The sequence below is a fragment of the Heterodontus francisci genome, chromosome 10 (genome assembly GCF_036365525.1).
Source record: "Heterodontus francisci isolate sHetFra1 chromosome 10, sHetFra1.hap1, whole genome shotgun sequence".
Classification (NCBI taxonomy): domain Eukaryota; kingdom Metazoa; phylum Chordata; class Chondrichthyes; order Heterodontiformes; family Heterodontidae; genus Heterodontus; species Heterodontus francisci.
The window spans coordinates 49,004,448-49,019,054 of record NC_090380.1 but is presented as its reverse complement, the minus strand read 5'-3'; the positions used below and the strand labels follow the sequence as shown (position 1 = coordinate 49,019,054).

The 14,607-nt window shown below is 41.0% G+C and overlaps 1 protein-coding gene across 1 annotated transcript in view; it reads left to right on the top strand.

Moving 5' to 3' along the window:
* gk (glycerol kinase) overlaps positions 1-14,607 on the top strand; it is a 146,642-nt gene that overhangs the window by 102,052 nt on the left and 29,983 nt on the right. The window contains exons 14-16 of the mRNA XM_068040567.1: positions 7,793-7,889; positions 9,023-9,107; positions 12,236-12,356. Coding sequence (XP_067896668.1) covers positions 7,793-7,889; positions 9,023-9,107; positions 12,236-12,356 — 303 coding nt within the window. The remainder of the gene's footprint in view (positions 1-7,792; positions 7,890-9,022; positions 9,108-12,235; positions 12,357-14,607) is intronic.

Here is a 14,607-nt window from a genome sequence, read left to right as displayed (position 1 = left end):
TCAGTTAATCCTTACTGACTGAGCCCTAACTTTCCATCTGTCTTTAGTGCAAGAATATTGGATAGTTAGCCTAGGTTCATGCTATTACAGTGATCACTGTGCAATTCAATCAGCAAAGACTGCAGCAGCGCAGCCTGTGGAGGAGCATGGTATCACTAACAGCAACTTCCAGATATCTGTGTTTTACCAAGCATGTGCAGACACCAGATATTGCTGTTAGTTTTAACCTGTGATAAAGGGACTACTAACAACTGTGCTGTTATTCGTACAGCAAGATCTCAGCCATTATGATTGGGAGGGATAAAGAAGGTGCAGGCTCATTATTGCCAAAAGAGAGAATACAAGCTGTCAAGAGGAACAATATAGACAAGAAAGAGGTGCAGACAAAGTCAATGTGGTTGGATCTCAAAGATAAATAAATGCTTTTTACATTATTTAGTTGTGTTGCCAGATCTAGATACAAGTAATGAAATAGATTAGGTAAATGTACATAAGCATCTTTGGATTAGTGACCACAATGGAGACCGATAGAAAGGGGAAAAGGTCAGAAAAAAAACTGGAACAGTACATGAGATTATAGCAGTTTTAGAAAGACAAAGGAGCACGCTCGCTGAAGTGAGACAGAAGCCAAAATTGGCACATAGGACTGTGGAAGAATAGTGGACTGTTTTTTAACAAATGATTGCAAAAGTACTAACTATAATATAACTATATTCCACTTCAAAAAAGGAACAACTGGTAATTTTAGGGTTCCATGGATAAAGAAAGAGAATAGCAATCAATTAAAATTAAAGAAGATGGAATGGATGATTGAAGAGTGACTGATGTACTCATTTTCAAAATGAGAGTCATAGCTAATCTGAGTAATTAAGGCCAGTTAGTTTAGTATCTTTGGGTAGATCCTTTCACAAAGGATGAAATTACCACAAAGAGAAAAACATTAGAAATATCAAAAGTGGCAATCATGTTTGACAAACTTCATATAATTTTTTGAGGAGATGATGTGGTAGATGGAGGAAATGAAGTGAATATAGTTATGGCCACGTGGTGAGGGGTTTGGGTGGGTCCCACTGTTCAACTCCCACCTAACCACATCAAGTCTGTTTTGTTATTGGGGTTTAATCCCTTTTGTGTTTTTGTCAAATAAACAGACAGTGACAGGTTTTCTTGTAGGTTTAAAACAGAAAATCAATTATTTATTGATCAAAATGCCTTCCATAACCCGAAAATGTCGCAACTGCATCCACTCGCGTGCGTGTGCTCACACACACACATGCGCACAAAGAGACTGATAGAAAGGAAAAGGGGTAAGCAGTGATAAGTGGGGGGGGGGGGTAGGTTTCAGGGGGACAATCAAACCTGTTGAATTCTCTGGAAGTCAAGTTCTCATTGGTTGCAGGCCTGAGTTGTTTATAGGTTTCCCTCTTGGCTGAAAGTTCAGTTGAAGACAGTGGATTATTCCTAATTCAATACTGTATAAGTGTAGATATAGAATTCTACAGCAGGATATGTCCCTTCTGTATGTGTCTCTGTTTCTTCGAGGGCTGCTATTTTAAGGTAAAATGTTTGTCATATCATCTCATGGTCGGAAACAATTTGGTCTTTTCCCCCATGGTGATCACGCAATGGCCAGGATGAGAATAATCTGATTATGATGTTTCCACTTCACACCTTCTTTGTTTCAGGAGAACCCATTCAATTTGGAAAGATTTCAGGATGGGTGCAATTGACACCTCTTAGCTTTGAAGGTATTCCTTTGTCCCATCAGACAGTTTAAAATTACAAAGGCCCAGTCTGTTAATGTTCGGTGGCCATTTTGGAGCACATTGTTCACTTTTTAAAAGAAAGGTCCATTTTTTAAAAAAAAGATGGTCAATTTTTATAACTTTTCAATTTTAGTCCATAATTTTTCATCATCGCACTTCTTGTACGTGTGACAATATAGCGTACATGGATTTTAGGAAAACCTTTGTTTAGTAGCAAAGAGGGGATTACTATAGAAAACTAAGGTTACTGGAATGAGGAAGGAGTGATAACAAACTGGTTGAAAAATTGGTTTGGGAGGAAAATAATGAGCGTAGGAGATGAGGGCAGTTTTTCAGAATGGTTAGAAGTGGGTAATAGTGAGCCAAAGGATTCAGTTCTGGAGCCGCTTCTCGGAGACATGGATAATCATTTAGAAGATCAAAAGAAGCTGTAAAGGGGTGTTGATAAGATGAGAATGGGCTAATAAGTGGCAGATGGAATTCAGTATTAGCAACTCTAAGGTGATGCATTTTGGTAAAAAGAAAATAGCAGTTAACATATTGTAAGAAGAAGTAGGCTCAGTGCTGTTGAAGAGCAGAGGGATTGGGGGACAAGCTCACAGCACATTAAAGGCAGCACCTTGGGTTGGTGAAGCTGTTTCTTTTAAAAAGAAGCTAATGGAATTCTACATTTTATCATGGGGCATGGAATATAAAAGCCAAAAATATAATGATAAGCCTACTTAAAACCTTAAGGTCTCGATTAGTGTACTGTTGACAATATTGGGCTGTACAGTGTAGGACGGATATTAAGGCTTTAAAGAGGGTACAATGCAACATGATTAGAATATTTTGGATATACATATGAAGAAAGACTTGAAAAATTAGAACATTTTCATCAGTGACACAGATTACAGGGTAATCATATAGAAGTGTTTAAGATTATGAAAGAATAAGACAGGGTAGATAAAGTAGACTGTTTCCAGTAGTTTAGAGGTCTACAGCAAGGATTCGCAGATTTAAAAGCAAAATATGGTGGATCCTGGATATCAAAGAAAAATGCTGGAAATACTGAGTAGGTCAAGCGGCATTTGTGGAGAGAGAAACAGAGTTAACGTTTCAAGTCGATGATCTTTCATCAAAACTGGAAAATGTTAGAGATATAACAGTAATCAAACAAGTAGAGGGGCAAAGTAAGGCAGCAGTGGGAGAGGAAGAACAAAAGGCAAGGTGAAAGGCGGGAGAGATTAAGTGACAAAAGGGATGATGATGCAAGGCTGAAAGAGATGGTAATGAGACAGGTAAAGAAACAAAACATGAGTCGAGATGAGATGAGATGCAAATTGGAACATCAGAATTGTCAAAAGCATTATCTGGGAAAAAATGGGGGCAGAATTTATGGTCTGAAATTGTTGAACTCCATGTTAAGTCCAAAAGGCTGTAACGTGCCTATTGTAAGTTGAGATGTTGTTACTTGAACTACGCTGAACTTTATTGGAACAATGTAGGCCGAGGACAGAGATCAGAATGGGAGTAGGTCAGAGAATTAAAATGACAGGCAACCAGAAGCTCAGGGTCACGTTTGTGAACTGAACAGAGATATTCGGCAAAGTGGTCACCCATCCTGCGTTTGGTCTCCACAGTGTAGAGGAGCCTGCATCGTGAGCAGCGTATACAATATGTTAAACTGAAAAAAGTATGCATAAATCGCTGTTTCACCAGGAAGGGGTGCTTGTGGCCCTGAACGGTGGGAAGGGAGGAAGTAAAAGGGCAAGTATTGCTTCTCCTCTGGTTGCATGGAAAGGTGCCATGGGAAGGAGAGGTTGTTTTGTGGTTGATTGAGGAGTGGATCGAGGTGTTATGGAGGGAATGGCCCCTTCGGAATCCTGGGAGGACAGGGGAAGATGGGTTTGGTGTTGGAATCATGTTGGAGATGATGGAAATAGCGAAAGTAATCTGTTGAATGTGAAGGCTGTTGGGGTGGAAGGGGATTCCTATTGTGGTTCTGGGAAGGAGGGGAAGGTGTGAGAGGAGAAGATCAGGAAATGGACACGTTCGAGGGTCCTGTCAACAATGTCAAGGGGCATACTTAGTTAAAGCAAAAGGAAGATATTGCAGAAGCACTGATATGGAAGCTGACATTTTTAGAACAGATGCAACAAAGACAGAGAAACTAGGAGAATGGAATAGAGCCTTTGCACAAAGCAGGGTGGGAGGAAGTGTAGTCAAGGTAGCTGTGGGAGTCACTGGGCTTATAGTGGATATTAGTCAACAGCCCAAATCCAGAAATGGAGATAGAGAAGCGAAGGAAGGGAAGAGTTGGAGTTGGACCATGTGAAGACAAGGGAAGAGTGGAAATTGTACAAAAAGTTGATGAGATTTTCCAGTTCAAGATGAGAGAAAAAGAGGCTGTAATAATGGGTTACTAGGGAAGTCCTGTTTGTGGATCTTGGGGAGTAGGTGAGCTGTGCAGGGATGGGGGCTATAAGGTTGAAGGCCATGGAGGGACGGTCTCCAGAGGAGATGAGGTCATTTGCAGTACTGGAAATGATGGGTTTGTGTTTCCTGGTGGGGTCATGGTCCAAGGGAAGGTAGGAGGCGATGTTGGAGAGTTGGTATTTGGTCTCTGCTCGATGGAGGTCGTTTTGTCAAACAACAGCAACACTACTCTTGGAAGGAGTTTGAATGAGAATGTTCGAGCTGAACGTGAGAGAACACAGTGCTGCAAGTTCAGAAGGAGATGGGTTAGAGTGAGTGAGGGAAGCAGAGAAATTGCAATGGTCAACGTCACGCCTACAATTCTTGATGAAAAGATCTAGGGAAGGTAAGTGGTCAGAAGGAGGGGTTTAACTGGAATGAGAATTTTGAAGATGAGAAAAAAGGGTCTGTTGTGCAGGGGGTTGGGGGGAAAACACCTGGCCAAAGATCTGGCTGCAGAGGTGAAGGCAATGGAAGGCCACTGTCAGCATGATGGCTCTGCCAAACACATGTTCCCCTCCCTTTTAATTATTCCAAAGGGACCGTAGCCTCTAACAACTGGCCTTCAATTACCCCCAACAGCCCCTCTCTTTCCTATGGCACCTTCTATGTCACTGGAGAAGATGCCATACCTGCCCTTTTACCTCCTCCCTTCCCATATCCAGGGCCCCATACACTCCTTCCGGGTGGAGCAGCAATTTATTTGTGCCATCATTTTAGTGTACTGCATTCGCTGTTCACAATGCAGTCTCCTCTGCATTGGTGGTTCTTCCTTCATTCTGGCTAACACTTACCATTCAACCAACACCACTAGGCACATGTCAAACATTTACAAAACACTGGTTATTCCTCCGCTGGAATATTGTGTTCCATTCTGGGCACCACACTTTAGGAAGGATGTCAAAGCTTTGGAGAGGATGCAGAAGAAATTTACTAGAATAATATCAGGATATGAGAGAATTCAGTTATATGGAGAGACTGGAGAAACTGGGATCCTCCTTCGAGCAGTGAAGCTTAAAAAGAAATTTGATGGCATGCCCAAAATAGCAAATGATTTTCATAGGGTAAATAAAGAGAAAACATTTTAAATGGCAGGTCGGTCGGTAACCAGTGGACTCAAATTTAAGATAATTGGCAAAAGAACAAGAGGCAATGTGAAGAAACTTTTTTTTAAGCAGCCGGTTGTTGTGATTTGGAAAGCACTGCCTGAAAGGATGGCAGAAGCTGATTCAACAGTATTAATAGAAAGAATTGGATATATATCTGAAGGGAGAAAAATAACTTGCAGGGCTAAGGGGCAAGAGCAAGCAAAAGGCAATAATTGGATAGGTCCGCTAAAGAGCTGGCACAGACACGATTGGCCAAAGGGCCTTCGTCTGTGCTGTATGGTTTTATGGAGCGAGTTGGAGCATGGTGTTGTTTTACTACAGGGAGTGATTGAGATAGAGAGCTTGGCATCTTTTAAGCAACTTTTGGATAATGTTTGAAGCAGAGGATGATATGGGGAGAAAGCAGGGAAATGGGATACATTTTGGATCACTTTAGCAAATATCTGATGCAGACACAATGGCCCGGATTTCGCAGTTAGCTGCAGTTGAACACCACCAAATATTCATTACACTTGCACTTAACCACAGACTTTGTATTGGGCTTTTACACTGGAAGTTGCACTATTTAAAAATCCAAAGCCCTTTATAGGGGCCCTTGTGAACAGGCAAAAAGTGTTGTGTCTCCTTAACCAATCAGATTGAAAAATTCTTACTGATGCATGCAGAGTCTAGACCAGGAAGTGTAAGTTAAAAGAGTTATTCAATGTGTTATCATGTACAGACAATGCAATAAAGATGGGATTAAGAGAGAGACAAAAGATAAAGAATAAGTCAAAGAAAAACATTTGAAGGAATAAGACTCCATATTTGTAAAAGTTAATTTTCACTGCTACAGAGGTTGTTTAACAGTAAGTAGGAGTTATCATTCTGTTAAAAGTCCACCAAGACCAGAATGGATAAACTTTTAACATTTTTCTTGAGTTTAGTGGGTTTCTAGTGGGCAAATACAGTGGTGGCACAGTGGCGCAGTGGTTAGCACTGAAGCCTCACAGCTCCAGTGACCTGGGTTCAGTTCTGGGTACTGCCTGTGCGGAGTTTGCAAGTTCTCCCTGTGTCTGCGTGGGTTTTCGCCGGGTGCTCCGGTTTCCTCCCACAGCCAAAGACTTGCAGGTTGATAGGTAAATTGGCCATTGTAAATTGCCCCCAGTGTAGTTAGGTGGTAGGAGAATGGTGGGGATGTGGTAGAGAATATGGGGTTAATGTAGGATTAGTATAAATGGGTGGTTGTTGGTCGGCACAGACTGGGTGGGTCGAAGGGCCTGTTTCAGTGCTGTATCTCTAAATAAATAAATAAATAAATAAATAAAGTACAACAACTTTAAATGTTCTATGTGTTTCAATGGCGAGTCTCTTGGTGAAATAACAGTGGATTGAATTTTACTCCACCCCCAAAGAGCAGGATGGTGGCGGGGTGGGTGACGTAAAATTAAGCAGGAGGCTCCGGGAGCCCTTCCCAACCCGCTCCTGCCTCTGCCGCCACTTTACGCGCAGCGGTGGCGAAAAACAGCCCACCCGCCCCAGGCCAATCAAGGCTCTTAAGTGGATTTTACGTGTGGCAAGCGGACGTCCTAGACCCAAGAAAACCCGCCTGATGAATGCTGGCAGCTCTGAAACATCCTGGAGGTGGGGGGCCCTCATGATCGGAACCCTGTGCCTGATGGAGGGCCACCCCCACTACCCCAACACCCAACACGCCCCCATCCACACAACCGACCACCCTTGCCTCGCCAGGGCCCAACTGATTGCCCCCGGCAAGGCAACCGAAACTTACCTGCCTTCCAGGCTCCCCAGCATCTTCACCTAGCTGGGCTGCAGTCCCAGCAGTGGCCATCACTCCTGATGGCGCAGCTGGGACTAGGAACTGCCTGCCCGCTGATTGACCGGCAGCTCCATTAGGCAGAACTTCCTACCTCAAGCGGGTGGAAGTCCTGCCTCAGAGCAATTGAAGCCCGGGGACCCACAAAATTCGGGTCCATAGACGAGACGAAAGCGGTTTCACCGCCAACTTCTCAGTCGGTGGCCAGCTCCCAACCGCCTATGTTTAAATCCTGGCCAGTAAACCAAAGCTGTTATTTTTGACTGCAAAATCCAAACCATTGAGCTGAACGGCTTAGTCCTGTGCTGTAAATTTATATTGTTCCATGTTAGAAAATCTTACCACACTAGACAAGTTAAATTTTTGTTGCTACAGAAGGAAAATGTGCAATTGTCATATTCATAGTTGCTTGCCTCAGCTTGATGTTAACAGTAATCTTTGAGGGGGATGGAGTGTTTCATATGGATAGCAGTACAGTAAATAAAAGGTATTAAATTGTCCCAGAACTGAGGATCACAGAGCTCTACCATTACCTTCCAGTAGACAGTAATTATTAAACCTCCTTTTGATTAGAGTTGTATTATTTTTGATTTTGGTAAATGTGAATCATTGCTCTAACCTTTTTATTGTATTTTGTTTTTCAGAGAAGCTTGCTGCTTCTGTGGGTTCCTCTTATGGGTGCTATTTTGTTCCAGCCTTCTCAGGGTTATATGCACCTTATTGGGATCCTACTGCAAGAGGGTAAGAGATTTATTTTTTACACCCTTGTCAAAAAACATAACTAGTTATTACTGGTTTCAGTATACCGCAGCAGTATTTATTGCAAATACAATATCATGATTTCTGAAAAGCTGGCTGTTTACATGGACAATAACTATTGAACCATTGTGTGGTGGTACTCATCTGTTGTATTTGTCTGATAATGGATTATTTTCTGATCCTGAACTTCCACATAATTTTGAATTGTTATTTCTGCATCCTTTATAAGCATTCACACTTTTTTGAGGACTAAAAATATATTAAATCAGATTTACATGTTGTGTTCATTCACAGATTAAGTCTGAATAGCACTTCATCATTGTATTAATTATAACCTGTAACTAACTTCTTGTTAAACTAATTTCAATCGTGTGAAATACTTTTTACTAAATTCAGAAGTGTCAAAATGAGCAGGTAATAGATGACTTGCTTACTATAAGTTGTTTTTGAAACACGCAAGATGTTTGCACCCATATTTTTTTTCACCTCCAATGGGCAAAATTATATAATATACATTGGTTATATTTTGTAGTGTCAACAGTGATCTCTTAAATCTGTGTCTTTTGAATAAGCAAATTGACAATACTTAAAAACACAGGAATACTAGAGCAACAGTGGCTAGCAAAATCACCATGATTTTGCCAAAACTCTTGTTAAATGTTGTTCAAATACAAGAATATTAAAAATTAAATCTCACGAATCATTGGTGGATTAATCGCAAGTATGCTTTAGCTGTCTACTTTAGCCTTGTGTTCTCGTTTCCTCTCCATTTTCCTTTCTTTGCCTCCTGCTCAGAGTCCACTATTTCAGATGTATTTTCAGTCATGAACTGTGCTATAGAAATGCACACAATTGGTTCTGTTGCTAGAATAGTTTGTTGCATCCAAACTGCAGTTTTGTAGTGGCTAAGTAGAAGTGACTGTGTAAAGAGGTGGAAATTGTTCAACATTTCAAAATATGTTGTTTCATGTGGGAAACAGGCTGCATTGTTAACTGTTAATAAAGCTATTGAATAATGATTTCTTCTAAAACATGGAATATTGAAGTCTTTTGCACTATGCAAATCATATCTGTTCAAATTTACTTAAATGTTTTTCCACTTATTTGCTCTGCAGAATAATATGTGGCCTCACCCAGTATACAAATAGAAATCATATTGCATTTGCTGCATTAGAGGCTGTTGCTTTTCAAACCCGTGAGGTAAGCCAATGCTTTATTCTATTGGGGCGTTTCTTGGTTTCAGTTTACATTTATTTGCTGCATTTGTCCTGGCAGAACCAAACTAAGCATCAGTGAAAGGTTATTGGTGAGTGCTATTTGATAGCACTGTTGATGACTCTTTCCAGCAATTTGCTGATGATTAAGAGTAGACTGATGGGTTAGTAATTGATGGGATGGATTTGTCTTGCTTTTTGTGGGCTGTATATCCCAACTTTCCACATTGTAGGGTAGATGCAGCTGTTATAAATGTGCTGAAATAGATTAGTTAGTGATGCAGCTAATTCAAAAGCAGGTTTTCAGCCCAATAGCCAGGATGTTGTCAGGACTGGTGCCATTCGCTATGTCCGGGGCACTAAGCTAATTCTTTGTCATGTGGAATGAATTGAATTGGCTGAAGACTGGCATCTGCACTGGTGGGGACTTCAGGAGAAGACTGAAGGATTATCAACCTGGCACTTCTGACTGAAACTGATTGCAAACGATTCAGTATTGCCCTTTGCACTGGCATGCGAAAGACCAGACTGGGTGTTTGCAGCCACCTTCAGTACATCTAATTGCTTTAACTAATTGGTGATTTTTAGAATCAGAACTTTAATCAGTTGCCTTTGAGTGCAAATGGAAGTATATATTCTTATAAACAGGCTTCTTCACGAAATTGAAATAACAATACATGTTAAAGGAGTAAAAATGCAGATTAAATAATTAAATTAAAAATTTGATTTATGTAATTCAAATTACATCAGTTTAGGCAATGGATTGTTTATGATGTAAAAAGTCTGATATATTAGTATATAGCCAGCAGAGTTTGGATGAGTTCAAGTTTATGGAGGTGAAAGATAATTGGGCCCTGAAGATCATCCATAGATTTGGTATCCTACTGAGTGCCTTCCTTCCCTCCCAGCACCCACACCCACCTACCAGTCCATTCAAGAGCTTGTCCTTTGCATGGCGTCTCTTCATTCTCCCAATCATGCTCGATTCCCAGAGGGAGCCCTCCCAGGCCACCCATGTCTGGAAGCAACTTGTTTCAGCACAGTAGTTTCCTTGTCACAAAAAGGACTGCCAGACTAGCCAGACCATTCCTTGTATAGTACTCAAACTTCAGCCAAGTATAGGAAGCCTCCAGAACCAGATGCTTTTGCATTTGTGAATCAGAATCAATTTACTCAGCCTCTCATCACAGGACAACCCCTCTCTCCCAGTAACCAATCTAATGAACCTTTGCTGTACCACCTCCAAGGCAAGTATATCCTTTCTTAGATATGGAGACCAAAACTGTACACAGTATTCCAGGTATGGTTTCACCAAAGCCCTGTACAATTGTAGTAAGACTTCCTTGTTCTTGTACTCCAATTCCCTCACAATAAAGGCCTACATTCCAATTGCTTGCTGTATCTGCATGCTAACTTTGTGTTCCTTATACGAGGACACCCAAGAGCCCCTCAACATCAACATTTACAATTTTTTGTTTTAAAAAATTCTGTTTTTCTATTCTTATTACCAAAGTGAATAACCTCACACATCCCCAGATTATACTTTTCAGGATTGCACTTGCTGCTGTTCAATATTCAGTGTATTAACACCTAATCTGTACTAATGCTTTGTCTTTCAACACACCATTAACATATTGTTTGCCTTTGCTCCGTGACCTTTTGGTCAGCTATGTGGCCTGGTCCAATCTAGGCCTCCTTTGTTATCTCTTGCCCCACCCCCACCTCACTTGCTTATAACCTGTGACTTTTCTAATATTTGTCAGTTCCGAAGAAGGGTCACTGACCCGAAACGTTAACTCTGCTTCTCTTTTCACAGATGCTGCCAGACCTGCTTAGTGGTTCCAGCATTTCTTGTTTTTATCCCAGATTATACTTCATCTGCTACCTTGTTTCTCACTCATCTAACTAACCTGTCTGTCTTTGTGTCCTCCTTACAGCTTATATTCCTGCCTCGCTTTGTATCATCAGCAAACTTAGATACATTACTCTTGATCTCTTCATCTACGTCATTAATGTAAATTGTAAATAGGTGAGGCCCCAGCCCCAGTTGATCCTTGCAGCGCTCCACAACCTGCCAACTTGAAAATATCCCATTTATCCCTACTGTTTGCTTCCTGTCTATTAACCAATCCTCTATCCAGGCTAATATATTACATCCAATTCCATGAGCCCTTATCTTGCGTAGTAACGAATACTACATCTGCTGGTTCCCCTTTATCTACCCGACTAGTTACATCCTTAAAAAAAATTCTAAAATTTGTCAAACCGTTTCCCTTTTGTAAAATCATGTTGAAACATGATGCAGTCATTTGTACCATTTGCCTATTTCCCTTGTCCTGCATGACCACCACCCCCCCCCACCCCACCCCCCCCCAGTACAATCTTCTGCAGAGCTACAACCCAGAGAGAAGAAAACTTGGGTCAATTTAAGAAAATGACTGGAAACCACTTCTCCAACTCCCAAGGGAATCAACCAAAGTTCCAAGAGATTGTAGTCGCCCACGAATGATTCGAAACCCACCTACCCCCCGCCCCCACCCCCCCCCAACTTGCCCTGTAATAACTGGAAATGGTGTCTTCAGACAGGACGCTTTGCAGATCGCTTTTGAAGCACTGCAGAGACTCCAAACTCAGATCATGCTGCAGTCTCAGTGCTTTAGTTGAATATTCTTCTGACATTTGTAGTGAAGCCTGTGGTTTGAAATCATGTCAGACTTTCATATACTACAGGTTAAATGCAATCATTCCATATTTCCAGTGGGAACCATGCTTGAATTAATTGTTGATGGTAAATTCACACACCGTGAGCTGAATTTTATCAGCCCTCAGACATTGGGAGTCGTGGCAGTGGGGCCCGGAAAATTCTTTGTTCACAAGTGGAAAGTTATATTAGATGTTTTTCTGTGGTAGAAAATGTGCATAGGACATTAGGCAGGTGATGCAAATGAAGTGAGTAACTGCTCTTCAAATTATTTTTAAATCTTTTACATGTTGAATAAAATTTCTTATTGGGCAATGTCAGCAAGGAATGAATCTATATTGGAGGGACAACAAAAACAAATATAGACTTAACTGTGCTTCTGTTACTGTTCAGTCATTGTATGCTTCTTTTAGCTTCTTGAGGCCATGAATCTAGAATCTGGGGTCAATCAGACCAGTCTCCAAGTGGATGGAGGAATGACCACTAACAAAATAATGATGCAGCTTCAATCGGATATTCTTAACATACCAGTAGGTAAGAATCCAAGATTCCACCCTTTTTTGTTCCCTTTCCACAAGAAAAGGAATCTGATTTCAATTACATCATACTTTTCTTCTAGAACGATCAAAATTGAGGAATATTCTTGTCCTTTCTAAAATAACAATCATTCTGAAAAGAATTGCTATTGCTAACATTACTGAGGGTTGTCTGCAGTTTCATACATATAATTTAGACATTTTAATGTAATGAAAAATATGCCATTTGAATCTTGTCTATAGACTGTGGATGAAGGCACAAGATAAAATTTCTGCAGGAATTCTCCCAATCTCCTGCTTAAGGTCAGTGGAAACTCCAGAGAAATGTTGGAAATACTATATTGTCCTGCAGGTCCTACCTGCCAAGAATGAGGCATATTAATTTTGTCATATGAACATTGATTTAAACTGTTGCTGGGAAGAAGAGAAGGCCTGTTACAAAGGCTGCCAGACAATTAGCTGAAAAACATTTGCATACTAACAGACAGTACTTACATACAAACATATGAATTAGGAGCAGGAGTAGGCCACTTGGCCCTTCAAGCCTGCTCTGCCATTCAATAAGTTCATGGCTGAACTGATTACTCCACTTTTCCACCTACCCCCGATAACCTTCCACCCCCTTGCTTATCAAGAATCTATCTACCTCTGCCTTAAAATTATTCAAAGACTCTGCTTCCACCGCCTTTTGAGGAAGAGAATTCCAAAGACTCACGACCCTCAGAGAAGGAATTTCTCCTGATCTCTGTTTTAAATGGGCGATCCCTTATTTTTAAACAGTGACCCCCTAGTTCTAGATTCTCCCACAAGGGGAAACATCCTTACTACATCCACCCTATCAAGACCCCTCAGGATCTTATATGTTTCAATCAAATCACATCTCGCTCTTCTAAATTTCAGTGGATACAATCCTAGCCTGTCCAATCTTTCCTTTAAGACAGCCCACCCATTCCAGGTATTAGTCTAGAAAACCTTCTCTGCACTGCATCCAACGCATTCATATCCTTCCTTAAATTAGAAGACCAGTACTGTACACAGTACTCTAGATGTGGTCTCACCAATGCCCTGTACAGCTGAAGCATAACCTCCTTCTTTTGTATTCAATTCCCCTCACAATAAACGATAACAGTCTATTAGCTTTCCTAATTACATGCTGTACCTGCATACTAACCTTTTGCGATTCATGCACTAGGACATTCAGATCCCTCTGCATCTCAGAGCTCTGCAATCTCTCACCATTTAGATAATATGCTTTTTTATTCTTCCTACCAAAGTGGACAATTTCACACTTTCCCACATTAGACTTCATTTGCGAGGTCTTTGCCCACTCACTTAACCTATCGATATTACTTTGTCCTCTTCACAAGTTACTTTCTTGCCTACCTTTGTGTCCTCAGCAAATTTAACAACCATACCTTCGGTCCCTTCATCTAAGTTATTTATATAAATTGTAAAAAGTTGAGGCCCCAGCACAGATCCCTGTGGCACACCACTCGTTACATCTTGCCAACCAGAAAATGACCCATTTATGCCTATTCTCTGTTTCCTGTTAGCTAGCCAATCATCCATCCATGCCAATATGTTACCCCGTACACCATGAGCTTTTATTTTCAGCAATAAACTTTGGTGTGGCACCTTATCAAATGCCTACTGGAAATCTAAGTACAATACATCCACTGGTTCCCCTTCATCCACAGCACATGTAACTCCCTCAAAGAACTCCAATAAATTGGTTAAACATGATTTCTCTTTCACAAAACCATGTTGACTCTGCCTGATTACCTTGAATTTTTCTAAATGCCCGGCTATACTGTCTTTTAAAAATAGCTCCTAACATTTTCCCTAAGACAGATGTTAAGCTAACTGGCCTGTAGTTTCCTGCTCTCTGTCTCCCTCCCTTTTTGATTAAAGGAGTTACATTCGCTATTTTCCAATGTAATGGAACTTTCCCCGAGTCTAGGAAATTTTGGAAAATTAAAACTAACACATCAACTATCTCATTAGCCACTTCCTTTAACACCCTAGGTGAAATCCATCAGGACCCAGGGACTTGTCAACCCACAGCTCCAACAATTTGTTCAGTACCATTTCCCCAATGATTGTAATTTTCTTGAGTTCCTCCCTCCCTTCCATTTCCTGACTTACAGCTAATACTTGTTACTTGTATCCTCAATTGCTTGTGGAGACAAAAGGACCATTCCCTGACACATTCAACCCACAATGGATTTTGATCACCAGACATTGAAGGT